This window comes from Salvelinus sp. IW2-2015, linkage group LG20 (assembly GCF_002910315.2).
Source record: "Salvelinus sp. IW2-2015 linkage group LG20, ASM291031v2, whole genome shotgun sequence".
Lineage (NCBI taxonomy): Eukaryota > Metazoa > Chordata > Actinopteri > Salmoniformes > Salmonidae > Salvelinus > Salvelinus sp. IW2-2015.
The window spans coordinates 11273087-11288821 of record NC_036860.1 but is presented as its reverse complement, the minus strand read 5'-3'; the positions used below and the strand labels follow the sequence as shown (position 1 = coordinate 11288821).

Below are 15735 nucleotides of genomic sequence, written 5' to 3'. Positions count from 1 at the left end.
CATGATCACTTAGTACTGAGTTTTCAATATGACCTCACCTTGGATTTGAAATCAAAGACCTCTGGATTTGGGTTACGCTGGTCTTTCTGCTGCGTCACAAAGTCTGTAGMATTCTTAGAAGTCCTCTACACATTCAGTACCTATAATACGTATGTGCACTACTTTAGTTATCAGTTATCTGACTATTGTTTATTTTATTTACTTATCTCATCAATTTGAGGGTTTTCTGTATAGTTGTCTAATGTTGGTGGGACATATTATTCTGTTTTAATGTTACTCCTGAATCACTATTATAAATAGAATAGTTTTTGAATGTACTGTATTATACAAAGCTGATATTTACTATGACCCGCAAAGTGTGGGAATACAGGTGAAATCAGTCATTGACACAGCCATGCTGGTGTAGCAGAAATATCGGAATATCATGAACCAAGAAGTTGTTCAAATCCCTGGTGAGGAAATGCTGAATAATAATTACTGTATAAATACATCTGTCAAATATGTACGTGGATTGCAGGGCATCATGGGAAAATGTTAATCCACTTGTGAATGGTTGTGATCACATGTGAAAATCCACTTGAAACTCCATGTAAAGTGTTCCAAAACCACATGGTTTTACATGATTTCACATGTGAAATACAATTTTGCATGTGCAAAACATGTGGAAATTTCGATATGACTATATGACAGGTAGCCTAGTGGTTAGAGTGTTGGTCCAGTAACCAAAAGGTTGCTAGATTGAATCCCCTAGTTGACAAGGTAAAAATCTGTCGTTCTGCCCCAGAACAAGACAGTTAACCCACTGCTCCTAGCCGTCACTGTAAATAAGAATTTGTTCTTAACTGACTTGTTTAGTTAAATAAAGGTTAAATAAAAAATAAATACACATGGTGGGGAATCAGGAGAGATAAGGCAGTACAATGGAGAGAGGGAGGAAGGGGTACGGGGATTATTCATTATGTATCCTCATGTTCCTATACAATATATGACATGGGTCTAGAGCTATCAAGGGGGCTTCAGTTGGCCTATTTGGCAAATTATTGCTTCATTGAACCATATTACAGCTTCACAGACTTACCTTTTCGTGCCCCTCTGGAGTTGGTGTGTACCATTGGACATAAATCGAGAACAGATCTAACATGTTGTTTCGATGAAGTGCAATACAAGTTAATTTGCTCTCAGGAGGAAAAACTAAAGTGAAGAGAGGAGAGCCGTAAAGTGTGCAGTGACGTAGGACAGTCTATGCGATCGCATGCTGGAGTTTGTACTATTTGCCTATGGAGGCTGAGAGAGCAGTACCGCAAACAAAATATTTCAAATTCTAAAAGCAGTCGGTCGAACTGCAGTGAAGTGGAATCGGAGCTGAAACACCCAAAGAGCGAGAAAGACTGTGGCCCGCCACTGCGTTAAGAGGATACCGGTGTAGTTTTGTCAAACACATCTTATTAGGCGATTTCTGAAGCTGAGCCTGGGAAGCACTCTTTCCTTTTCACTTTTTGGAGCGCAGTGAGCAGATTTAATGAATGCTGTGGTGTATGTTGCCTAGATATTATAAGTTAAATGGTATTTTTGGAGACCTTAGCATTGAGAAAATAAATATTGGAGCACCTGACCAGTCGCACATCGAACAAAAAAAAACAATACATGAGAGGACTGTTATGAAGAGGGATTGAAAAAGGACGACGCAAAAGGCTGTCAACGCTTTGAAGTTGGCGAGACCCGACATCAATCTCTGGCCGAATTTCAATAGGCCCACTGAATTAATTATTGGATACTGCGGACGGAACCTCTAATGTTCGTTTTATGTACATGGCTATTATAAAAACCAAGCTAAACGCAGTCCTCTGGAAAGTCCATTCACCGGAATATATAGCGGTGTAATACAGAAGGAAATAGACTACTACGGATCAACATTATACAAAAAATATTTCCGAAGAGACGTTTGAATTTCCTCTGAAATGGACTGACATCGATTAAAACCAAACATATCTCAATAAGATAATGACCGGCAATTTAGAGGCTGTGTTATAAAACAAATGAACATTTACTTAAACACTTTATTGGGACTTCATATTTGAGAAAATGCACAACGATAAGTAACTGTTGGTTGTTCGTGTGGGCAAGATTTATTCCGAAAGTGGCGTGATATCCTCTCTTGTGAGAATTGAGTATCCCTAATCCTGTACCGGAGGCATCTCGTGGTAACACGGTAACTGCGGGAAGGCAGGAGTGCAGTTTGGAGGTATCAGCAAATAAACGCACAGAAAAATGTGGCTGCGAATTCTTCCCCAGGTATGTCAGGTGCATGCGAGCTGCTTTTAAATCATTGTTGTCCTTTCAGTTATTAACTGCTATGTTGTAAAAAAAAAAAAATGTTTTGTTGGCAGCTGAGATTGTGTTTTTGCCTCTCACTGCTTGGGACTTAGATTTGTTTTTTCAAATCAAATCAAATCAGACTGTATGTGTCTCATGCGCCGAATACAACTGGTGTAGACTTTACCGTGAAATGCTTGCTTAAGAGCCCTTCCCAACGACGCAGAGTTCAACATTAATAATACAAATAAAATAGTAACACGAAGAATAAAATAAAATAGTCAAGAATGGAGCTATATACAGAGAGTAGGCTACCGGTATGCGTACCAGATCAATTTGCAGTGGTACCAGGTTTTAAGTACACGAGGGCAGGGTAAAGTGACTAGGCATCAGGATAGATAATAATAAGAGTAAAATAAGGAAAAGAGTAGCAGCAGGATAGGATGAATGTAAAAGTGTGCGTGTGCAGTATATGTGTGCGCAGGAGGCACATGGCTGTTGGCCACAACTTTTGGGATCAATCTAAGTCTTTCAGACAATCTTGGGTGTTGTTGTGGCTCGCCTGATTTAGCCTAACTCAGGAGAAGATTACGCATTGTCATTACACGTTTGAGTAAGGGTCAAATCTAAATCGGTAGGATTAAATATGCCTGTTTTCTTATACAATCATCACATCCACATAGCCTACGTGACCTGCGGAGATTGAAAGCACCGACAGCAACAACACAACTATTCAGCTCTTGCATAGGCCTACTACTTGTACGGGATTCTTCAATCTTGAATGGGCCAAGTTGGAGAGGTTTGGCACCTCGCGGCATAGCGCACCTCATTTTGATATCATAAATCAAAATACAAACACTAAAAATAAGCTTCTTCGAACCATTGACATTGCCGACACATGCCAAGCCTCTTTGTTCTCATTGTTTTCACTTTATGATTAAAATCTTTTGCCACAACTTGTGGCCAAAATGAATGCTTTATGCTGTGCAGAATGATAGAGTTGGCAGCTTTACAAAAGGTTGCACAAGTGTATAAAGAAAGTGAGCTTATACAGTGGAAACACAGGGCAGAGATTACAAAGCCTTCTAATTCTGCATGGAACATAAATGATCCATGTGTTCTGTTGTGTAAAGCAAGGGTTACCCACGCAATACCTCACGACAAGGAGCAGTAAATACGGAATGGTTGACACATTTTGTTCCATGCATACCAAATGTTTACGCTGAAAATGTTTGGCTTACAGACACTTGTGCATCTGGTGTATGCATATGATCATACCTTCTTTGTGCAGTATATTCAAAACAGTCTCAATATAGACACCCTGATGCATTGAGAATCAAACTCATGCAGGTGCAGTAGGGGATTCATTTCTACACAGCCACTGCCTGTGAATCACACTAAGCCTATATTGCTTGAGGTAAGTCTGGCATTTGTCCAATGGAGAGAGATTAGTGAACTCTACCCAGGGCTATGAGGTGAAGTGATTGACAGTTCTAAATGCAGTGAGGGTTGACATTCTAATTAAAGCAGAAAAGACAACCTGGACAGTGAGGAAGTGAAAATGCAAATAATACCAACGATGCATATCTGATTGCAGATCCATCATCTAGCTAGGTAACATGCAAATGATCAGATCACTTTCGTTTTGACTGAGCAACCATCCCATGTCTTTGATTTCCATATGATTCATTTGATATGTAAATGTGATTATGTTAAAGTGAATCAACAATATGTCATTTTTATACTCTCCATTTGCCAAACTGTCTGACTCTGTAAACATTTTTGTTCCTGTCCACCAAACTATACATTTTACATTTTCGAATGAATCACCAACATAATGTTATTTTTATACTCCCAATTTGCCTGGCAGACAGACTCTGTAGGCCTACACATTTGTTTCCTCTCTACCAAACTTTCAAGGACAGTCCTAAACAGGGCCTTCTTTCAGAGGCAAACAGATCCTTGTCCCTTCATCAGGTGTGAATGTCAGTGAGACTCCAGTCTGTTCAGCCTCTCATATAAACTATTCCTCAATTAAATCTCAATGTCCACTTCTTTAATTAAAGATCTCAATGTACCCCTAGTCACAGTCATAGTCTGGGTCTGTCTGTCCTCGCTGATCTAATTAACTCATCACAGAGCCCTCAGATGAAAAGGACCAGACCACAGAACGGACATTCCCATTCAATTCTAGTTAATTCTAGTATACTGTAGTARTTATATTTCTACGGGCACAGAAGCTACAGAGATAGAAATCCTCCCGCCCAACCATATCACATAGCTGAAAACCAATGGCTGCTTGGCTGACAGAAGGGAAACTGGCTTTTGAGGAAAAACAGTGTGTGCTAGCACTATACAACAAGGTTCCCCAATAGGCGGCCCACGGGCCAAATTCGGCACCCAGGTGATTTTATTTGGCCCCCCAATTTTTCGTAGGAAAAAAAAATATCTTTATTAATTTATTTTGACATAAAATCACCAGGAAATCAGCTCAAATAGATTGCAATTCACTAAATCTGTTCCCAAGTATTCCCACACATAAATAAAGAGGTTATCGTAAACCAATGTAATCAGGGTTTGAAATTCTTCTTCTTTTGTCAAATCTATTTGGGCTTCTTGCTGTCAACACTCATTTACAAACGAAGCATTTCCAATTGAAGTGTTTGTGTTTAGTGAGTCTGCCAGATAAGAGGCAATAGGGATGACCAGGGATGTTCTCTTGGACCGTTTTCTTGTCCTGCTAAACATTTGAAATGTACTTTTGGGTGTCAGGGAAAATGAATGGAGTTAAAAGTGCATTCATTTTCTCTTGGAATGTAGTGGAGTAAAATTAAAAGTTGTTAAAAAAATATAAATAGCAAAGCAAAGTACAGACCCCCAAAACTAGTTTAAGTAGTACGTTAAAGTATTTTTCCTTAAGTACATTACACCCTTGAGGTGTTGAATATATTTTTTGTAGAAAGCAGGGTGACTTTTGGATTGGTTTCCCACCAGGAGCTGCCACTGGGGAATATAATACATCTGTGTGACCATGAACAGCGCCGGCGACCCTTACCACAGCCATGTGTCTCATTGACTACCTACAGTTGAAGTCGGAAGATTACATACACTTAGGTTGGAGTTATTAAAACTCGTTTTTCAACCACTCCACACATTTCTTGTTAACAAACTATAGTTTTGTCAAGTCGGTTCGAACATCTACTTTGTGCAAGACACACGTAATTTTTCCAACAATTGTTTACAGACAGATTATTTCACATGGAATTCACTGTATCACAATTCCAGTGGGTCAGAAGTTTACATACACTAAGTTAACTGTGCCTTTAAACAGCTTGGAACATTCCAGAAAATATGTCATGGCTTTTCTGATAGGCTAATTGACATCATTTGAGTCAATTGGAGGTGTACCTGTAGATGTATTTCAAGGCCTACCTTCAAACTCAGTGCCTCTTTGCTTGACATCATGGGAAAATCAAAGGAAATCAGCCAAGACCTCAGAAAAAAATTGTAGACCTCCACAAGTCTTGTTCCTCCTTGGGAGCAATTTCCAAACGCCTGGAGGTACCACCTTCATCTGTACAAACAATAGTGCGCAAGTATAAACACCATGGGACCACGCAGCCATCATACCCCTCAGGAAGGAGACACGTTCTTTCTCCTAGTAATGAACGTACTTTGGTGCGAAAAGTACAAATCAATCCCAGAACAACAGCAAATGACCTTTTGAAGATGCTGGAGGAAACAGGTACAAAAGTATCTATAACCACAGTAAAACGAGTTCTATATCAACATAACCTGACAGGCCGCTCAGCAAGGAAGAAGCCACTGCTCCAAAACCGCCATTAAAAAAATGCAGACAACAGTTTGCAACTGCACATGGGGACAAAGATTGTACTTTTTGGAGAAATGTCCTCTTGTCTGATGAAACAAAAATAAAACTGTTTGGCCGTAATGACCATTGTTATGTCTGGAGGAAAAATGGGGAGGCTTGCAAGCCGAAGAACACCATCCCAACCGTGAAGCACGGGGTGGCAGCATCATGTTGTGGGGGTGATTTGCTGCAGGAGGGACTGGTGCACTTCACAAAATAGATGGCATCATGAGGGAGGAAATGTATGTGGATATATTAAAGCAACATCTCAAGACATCAGTCAGGAAGTTAAAGCTTGGTCGCAAATGGGTCTTCCAAATGGACAATGACCCCAAGCATACTTCCACATTTGTGGCAAAATGGCTTAAGGACAACAAAGTCAAGGTATCGGAGAGGCCATCACAAAGCCCTGAACCCAATCCTATAGAAAACGTGTGGGCAGAACTGAAAAAGCGTGTGCAGGCAAGGAGGCCTACAATCCTGACTCAGTTACACCAGCTCTGTCAGGAGGAATGGGCCAAAATTCACCCAACTTATTGTGGGAAGCTTGTGGAAGGCTACCTGAAACGTTTGACCCTAGTTAAACAATTTAAAGACAATGCTACCAAATACTAATTGAGTGTATGTCAACTTCTCACCCACTGGGAATGTGATGAAAGAAATAAAAGCTGAAATAAATCATTCTCTCTACTATTATTCTGACATTTCACATTCTTAGACAAAAATTGTGAATTCTTACTAGGATTAAGTCAGGAGTTGTGAAAAACTGAGTTTAAATGTATTTGGCTAAGGTGTATGTAAACCTCCAACTTCAACTGTATATGGCTTACGTGCATTTACTGTACACTATGGTTTGACCTTCAAGACACATATAAAGCCATCTATTGTATATCATGCCTGCGTCTGAAATGTTACACTTTTCCCTGTATAGTGCACTATACCAAGCAGGTGGCTATACATTGATGATAAAGTATGTGTTCGACGGCGCAAGGCTGAAATCCTTGAAAGTGCTTGCATCAGCAGCTCCAACTGAACATATTAATCAATAATAGCTAGGTTGCCAGCACACACATGTTTTAAAGCCCACCTTCCCCAAGCCAAGGTGACTGGACTGTTTGCTGCAGATAGGACGAGGCTTGAGAACTTCAATCAGTCATAGTTTGAAGCCCGGTAATGAACTAATATCCCACTATACAGTATGTCATTCTGGGCTATAATATAGGTGAGGCTGACAGGTGTATCTATCAGTACAGTAGTYTATTACAGTGGATATGGAAATGTATTGTTTGCACTCTGCAAGATTGGACATTTATCAGAAGTACAGGTTCTCTCTATTAWGGTCAGGTGGGAGGGGTTGAAGGCCAGAGGGGGGCGCTCTTCTATCTGGTCAGGGTCATGTTCAGTAGAGCACAGCGTAGCAAACCGTAGCAAACCATTTTGCTACTCAGTGTTTTTATTGGACAAGTTCATGTACAGTGGTACCTCCCTGTTTCAGTCCATTTTGAAAATGATTCCCCCTAATGAATAGGACCCTGGTCATGCACAGCCCTGAACCTATCGCATTGATGGATAGCTCAATGCCACTCATCATGACAAGAGTTCTGCTGCAGATTTTAGTAGATGTTTCCTAGTCTAGCCCAAGAGAAATCTATGCCACTTCTATGCAATTGGTYCCAAGGTATAGCAAGCAACTGGAGGAGAAATTCTAACCACTTGTTTTGATTGAGTCATAGGATATCAGGCTTCTTTAAACCACTACATCTAAAATCCTGATAAAAAAAAAGGATATCAAGTAGATATTAGATTTGGATTGCAATACATACACTACTGTTCAAAAGTTTGGRGTCACTTAGAAATGGCTTGTTTTTGAATGAAAAGCAMATTTTTTGTCCAYTGAAATATAGTGTAGACATTGTTAATGTTGCAAATGACTATTTTAGCTGGAAACTGCTGATTGTTTAATGGAATATCTACATAGGCRTACAGAGGCGMATTATCAGCAACCATCACTCCTGTGTTCCAATGACACGTTGTGTTAGCTAATCCTCTGTCCAGTGTTCTTTTGCCCATCTTAATTMTTTTGCCCATCTTAAAGCACAAAAAAWKTGCTTTTCTTTCAAAAACAAGGACATTTCTAAATGACCACAAGCTTTTGAACGGTAGTGTACATTCYAGAGTTCCTCAAAACAATACAATGTGTACAAAGAAATTGGAAATGGTATAATGTAAAAGAATATGTCACGACACATCACATAGGCTGATGGCTTAAGATGCACCGGTAGTTGCAGCCTTTGGTTAACTACATATTGATTGCCTCCTGTGTAAATTCCTTATATAAAAAATATAACCAAATCGGAGGACAGGACATTACGTACCAAAGGTAATCAGTTTTAGATCAAATGCGGATGATAACAATCATAGTTGCCCTGAAAAGCCTTTGCTTCTCCTTTCCCTAAGCCCCTTACAACATGAGCCCTGTACAATTCTCAGAAAACGGGTCTGATCAATTTCAAGTGAAACCTCAGAGAGCTGGGTATTTAAAGGGGCAGTCTGAGATTCAAACAAAAACAACTTAGCCACCACTTTTAAAAAGTCAAAACGTATTCACCGCTCCCATATTGACCCTTTAATAGAATGAAGGAAATAATTCCGGGCAAGCCAAACTGCGATCCATCTGCTGACTTGCATGGCTGTTATTTATTTTTCTACATCACGCTATGCTCACAGACACGTGTTTAAAAGCACTTAAAGACACTGTAGGAGCACTCACTGGCTTGCGTCCCAAATGGCACCCTATTCCAAAAGGGTCCATTGGGCTGTTAGAAGTAGTGCACTATGTGGGTAATAGGGTGCCATTTGGGATGCGTYCCTCTCTGTCTTGTTTCCATRGGGGTGCTGTRAGAAACTGGTGTGTCAGTCATAAGGCMAATCCGTGCTGTGGAAAGAGGTGGTTGGGGGAGATGGTGGTGTAATAACCTGGTTACATAGAGATGATGCAGTCGGGGCTATATTGTAACACGGTCTTAACTGGTGCTTGTAGGTATAATGAATAGATTAGATATGGGCCACACTATTTATTTGACCTTAGATAAAGCAGTACKGAAGCATTGGAAGATAACTGTTAAAGATTGCATAGCACAGGGCTGAAGGGTATGATTCAAAGACACTGATATCTAATGTAAAGATAGTTCTAAACTGTGCATTGACTATTCAAGTTTAATTGGTAAAACTGGACACCTAGAAACTCATGTAATAACACGGACGCAGCGCAGCGTGCCTGATCATTATCTGTCTCTATCTATTTCTATTTTATTTTCCTATTTCATACTTCATGCTTTACTTTGACCGTCCATAATCTGAATCTGATTGGTTTACTCTTGATGTTGTTAAGGTTTGGTGATGCGGTGTTGTCGTAGATATAACAATACAGAGATTATTATTTTCCAACATGAGCATTGTGGAACTGAAAATCACAGGATATTTGCTGTCTAGTCCTTACATAACTAAACATGGCTAAATCAAATAAATACCAAAGCAATAAAGCAACTATTTCTGGACAAATGTAATCTTTTATTTATTTTTCAAATGCTAGCCATTGTTGAGTTGTAGACTGTCAAACTCATTTATTTTTTGTGTAGTCTATTTTCAGTATAGTACKCAATGGCAATAAACCTTAGAGTCTAAGGGATAACAGTCTCATAATGTCTGAATAGGAATCTATGGGCCAGTTTCGCAGACCCAGATTAAGTATTCCCATGGACGCCAAACCACGTTTAATGGAATTTCTTTTTCATTTGAAAGTAGGCCTAATCCAGATCTGTGAAACCGCCCCATGACTTTTTCAAAACATAATTGCTTCATGATTCCTACATAGCTCTTGAGTTGGAGAGTGTGTAAACACAATAAATTGTACTCATACTCTTGTATGACCGTATCAAACCCTTTCTGCTTTTACTACAAAGCTATATGCAGTGTGCAGAGTGTATCATCCAGGTATTTTATCCTGTTAGAGACATACAGTCAGAAAGTATTCACACCCCTTTACTTTTTCCACATTTTGTCTTATTACAGCCTGAATTTAAAAAGTGTTAAATTGAGATAAATCACTGATCTAGGCACAATAATGTCAAAGTGGAATTTTGTTTGTTATTTGTGGTGAAAAAATTATAACAATTTGAGGCTAAAATGTCTTGAGTCAATAAGTATTCAACCCCTTTGTTATGGCACGTCTAAATACATTCAGTAAAAATGTGCTTAACAAATCATATGATAAATTGCATGGACTTATTCCATGTTCAGTAACAGTGCTTAAAAAGATTGTTGAATAACTACCCCATCTATATACCCCACACATACATTTATCTGTAAGGTCCCTCAATCGAGTAGTGAGTTTCAAGCACAGATTCAACCACAAAGACCAAGGCGGGGTTTTCAATGCCTTCACAAGGAAGGGCATCGATTGGTAGATGTGTAAAATAAATTATAAGCAGACACTGAATATCCCTATATTAGGCTTTGGGTGGTGTATCGATGCACCCAATCACTACAAAGATACAAGCGTCTTTCATAACTCAGTTGCCATAGAGGAAGGAAACTGCTCAGGGATTTCACCATGAGGCCAATTGTGATTTWAAAAAAGTTACATAGTTTAATGGCTATGATAGGAGAAAACTGAGGATGGATCAACAACATTGTAGTTACTACAAAATACTGACGTAAATGACAGACTGAAAAGAAGGAAGCCTGTACAGAATATAAATATTACAAAACATGCATCTTGTGTGCAACAAGGCACTTAAGAGACACTGCAAAAAAATTGGCAAAGAAAATGTACTTTTTGCCCTGAATACAAAGTGTTATGTTTGGAGCAAATCCATCACAACACATCACTGAGTATCACTCTTCATATTTTCAAGCATGGTGATGGCTGCATCATGTTATGGGTATGCTTGTCATCGACAAGGACTAGGGTGTTTTTGGGATAAAAAGAAACGGAATTGAAATATAAGCACAGGCACAATCTTAAAGGAAAATCTGGTTTAGTCTGCTTTCCAACAGACACTGGGAGACAAATTCACCTTTCAGCAAGACAATAACCTAAAACACAAGGCCAAATCTACGCTAGAGTTGCTTACCAAGACGACATTGAATGTTCCTAAGTGGCCTAGTTACAGTTTTGACTTAAATCTGTAATGAATACTCAGGGAGAAAAAGGTGTAGATTCACGCGGAGAGTGCGGCAGGTGTTTATTACGTCTTCGCAGACGGCAGGAATAGTGGTCACAGGCAGGTAATGGTCATACATAGGTAGGCAAACAGGCAGGTAAAAAAAAAATAGGACTGAAGGCTAAAACTGGTTCTCATAAACGAGCTAGGAATACAATCAAAAAGAACAATACCTCACAAAGGAACAAACAGAATGAACTGAACTAAATAAGGAGCTGACGAGACCAGGTGAGTAACTAACACAGGTGAAATCAATGAAAAAAATGAAAGACAGGGCTACATTAAAGAACACAAAGAAAGAACACAACAAAACAGAACACAAGGTTGACCTTACAGTAAACACCCACAACCCCCCACAAACCAATACAGGGCTATGTTCAAGAACACAACGAAACAGAACACAAGGTTACTAAGCAAAAAAAATACAGAACATTACAAAATTGGCTTGAAAATCAATGGTAAGACTTGTAAATGGCTATCTACCTGTGATCAGCAATCAACTTGACAGAGCTTGAATAATTCTTTGACGAATAATGGGAAATAGTGTACAATTCAGGTGTGCAAATCTCTTAGAGACTTACCCAAGAAAGACAGCTGTAATTACACCAAAAGTGCTTCCACAAGTTTTGACTACTGTTCAAAAGTTTGGGGTGACTTAAGAAATGTCCTTGTTTTTGAAAGAAAAGGATGCTGGCCTTCTAGGCAGAGTTCCTCTGTTCTTTTGCCCATATTAATCTTTATTTTTTATTGGCAGTCTGAGATTGGCTTTTTCTTTGCAACTCTGCCTAGAAGGCCAGCATCCCGGCGTCGCCTCGTCACTGTTGATGTTGAGACTGGTGTTTTACTGGTACTATTTAATGAAGCTGCCAGTTGAGGACTTGTGAGGCATCTGTTTCTCAATACAACACTCTATGTACTTGTCCTCTTGCTCGTTTGTGCACCGGGGCCTCACCTCCTCTTTCTATTCTGGTTAGGGCCAGTTTGCACTGTTCTGTGAAGGGAGTAGTACACAGCGCTGTACGAGATTTCAATTTCTTGGCAATTTCTCGCATGGCATAGTCTTCCTTTCTCAGAACAAGAATAGACTGACGAGTTTCAGAAGAAAGTAAACTGTCTCTGGCCATTTTGAGCCTGTAATCGAACCCACGAATGCTGATGCTCCAGATACTCAGCTAGTCTAAAGGAGGCCAGTTTTATTGCTTCTTTAATCAGGACAACAGTTTTCAGCTGTGCTAACATAATTGCAAAAGGGTTTTCTAATGATCAATTAGCCTTTTAAAATGATAAACTTGGATAAGCTAACACAAAGTGCCATTGGAACACAGGAATGATGGTTGCTGATAATGAGCCTCTGTACGCCTATGTAGATATTCCATCCGTTTCCAGCTAYAATAGTCATAACATTAACACTGTATTGCTGGTCAATTTCATGTTATTTTAATGGACAAWWWWWTKTGATTTTCTTTCAAAAACAAGGACATTCCTAAGTGACCCCMAACTTTTGAACAGTAGTGTATGTAAATTAGATATTTCTATATTTCAAAAACATGTTTTCACTTTGTTATTATGGGGTCTTCTGTGTAGATAGCTGAGAAGAAAAAAAAAAATTCATACATTTTTGAATTCAGGTGGTAAAAAAAAGTGGAATAAGTCAAGGGGTATGAATACTTTCTGAAGGCAYTGTACTAATTCAGGGGGACTTTTTCTTTGAGTCCAATGCAGCTTTGAAGCTTGTCAAGGTKTTTTGGTTGAATAACTATGAGAATACATTTTTTCCCAACTAACTCAGGGGAGGACAAAGGCAGCGCATCTCCATACCTGCATCAGGGTTTCACCCAAGCCAATTGACCACTCAAATCTGCAAACTAATTAAATGAAAGTGCACAGTCTACGGTGGTTTGAGAGCAGCGGGTACTGGGGGCGATGCCATAACAAAGCTTTGGGGAGCCAACCATTGTTTGGTTGACTTTTCCGATAAGTTACTTAAATTAAGTTACTGTGTGATTGTTTTGTTTTTGGCAGAGTACATACTCATACTCTGGTTTCCCACTTAAAGCTAACACAAACTCATCAAAGCAATTGTTTGTGGTTCCCAAAAGGTTTATGTTATTACTTTTTCCTTTTGTTTGATCAGAGGACTGGAGTGTAGTTGAAGAACTTTGTTGGTTTATTGGTTTATTTGTGGAGGTTTTGTATTCTTATTATCAGTGCAATTACATAGCCTCGAAGCAGCTCACAAATGAGCTAATTAGGAAAGGAAGCGGGAGATATTTATGATGTCGGACGAAGAGACACTATAGCCGTGTCTCGGTACTCTGTAAATAACAAGCCTTTTCACTCAATTGTTATTAATGTGAACTATATTGAAACAAAAATATAAACGCAAATGCAACAAGTTCAAAGATTGTACTCAGTTACAGTTTGTATCTGGAAATCAGTCAATTTGAATAAATTAGGCCCTAATCTATGGATTTCACATGACTGGGCAGAGGTGGGAGGGCATAGGCCCACCCACTGGGGAGCCAGGAACAGCAAATCAAAATGAGTTTTTCCCCACAAAAGGGCTTTTTTACAGACATAATTACTCCCCCCTCAGACGATCCCACATGTGAAGAAGCCAGATGTGGAGGTCCTGSGCTGGCGTGGTTACACGTGGTCTGCGGTTTTGAGATCAGTTGGACTTACGGCCAAATTCTCTAAAACGACGTCGAAGGCAGTTTATGGTAGAGAAATTAATATTAAATGCTCTAAACAGCTCTGGTGGACATTCCTGCAATCAGCATGCCAATTGCATTCTCCCTCAAATCTTGAGACATATGTGGAATTGTGTTGTGAGACAAAACTGCACATTTTAAAGTGGCAATTTATTGTCCCCAGCACAAGGTGCACCTGTGTAATGACCATGCTGTTTCATCAGCTTCTTGATATGCCACACCTGTCAGGTGGATGGATTGTCTTGGCAAAACTTCTSKGATTTTTATTTCAGCTCATGAAACATGGGATCAACACTTTACATGGTGGGTTAATACTTTTGTTCAGTGTAATTGTGCACAACTATAGGGAGTAGCTAACAAGAGGTACTTTTCCAAGTTCAATATGTTATTTTTGTTTATTTTGTTTGTCTATATACTATGGTATTTACGGTATGCTAATAGCTGCGCTCACATATGAAGCAGGATGTAGCTTTGGCCACACAACATCCAAGGCCAGTATAAACAGAAAAGTAGCACATCTGATGTTGAAGAGAGATAAGGTAAATGGCTCTTAAGTCTTCACTATACTACAAACTCTTCCCTCCCTTTTGCTCTCTTTCTTTCCCTCTACCTCTCTCCCCCTCCCACTCCATCTCTGCTGCACTGTTTATGGTGCACTGTGGATTGTCCAGAGGCCTGATAACCCATGCTTGGTCAGGCTGTAAACACTGGCCTCCTTTCTCGCAGAGTGACATATTTATGGTCCTGTGAGTGGTGATTTTTTTATATCACAGGTCTTCCCGTATCTGTCGCAGGCTCTGAAGGGCTGGAGGATACTGCAGGAAGTCAGTGGAGCGCTTGACTCCATGTTCTTTGTCACTCTAGTCACGATGTCTCAGAAGAGACTGCTAACCTATTCCAGGATGAACGTTCATCGTTTAGTTTCTCCTGAGGAGAAGACCAAAGGACAGAATGTCTGGTAATGGGGCATGACAAGGGATCTTAGCCACGTACCATTCCGACGTCTCGATTTATTTTTGAGTCTGGTACTAGTTACAACACTCTCATTCCCATAACATACGACTGCATCCATTATACAAGCACAACACAGTCTGACACCCACTAGCAATCACCACAATACAAGATCTGTACCAGTTGGCTTGCACTTAGAACTTATCAGAGCTTAGAGAAGATTATGCAGAGAGCGGGTGCACTGTGCCTTTTACCCGCAATCTTTGTAAGCTGAGCATCCTCCATTAATTCACCCAAAGAGAACAGCGCTCTTGCGTGCCGTGCGAGAGCTGGCATAAAAATATATTGACTTGCTGGGCTTACCGTATGGATGCTGGTTCATTGCTCATTATCACAATTAACAACCTTAAGGGCGATAGACAGCCAGAATCAACCAAAACCGCATGGGTGGGGGGAGGTCAAGTGAGAGGCAAAGTGAGTTTGGCATATTTAGCCTGTTCCCAAATGGCACCTATTCCTATGTAGTGCAACGAAACCCATGGGGAGGCAGAATAAATATTGATCCGACGTCCTCCTCAGAGGGTTCAAAATGCGAAGAATGGGGAATAGGGTTCTCTCATAGACATGTTTTCTCTCGGGATTTGATGCCTGGTGTCCCTCA

The 15735-nt window shown here is 39.9% G+C and overlaps 1 protein-coding gene across 1 annotated transcript in view; it reads left to right on the top strand.

Moving 5' to 3' along the window:
* The first annotated feature begins 1289 nt into the window (after positions 1-1289).
* crhr1 (corticotropin releasing hormone receptor 1) overlaps positions 1290-15735 on the top strand; it is a 159221-nt gene continuing 144775 nt past the window's right edge. The window contains exon 1 of the mRNA XM_024013493.2: positions 1290-2292. Within this exon, the coding sequence (XP_023869261.1) occupies positions 2269-2292 (24 nt within the window). The 5' untranslated portion in view covers positions 1290-2268. The remainder of the gene's footprint in view (positions 2293-15735) is intronic.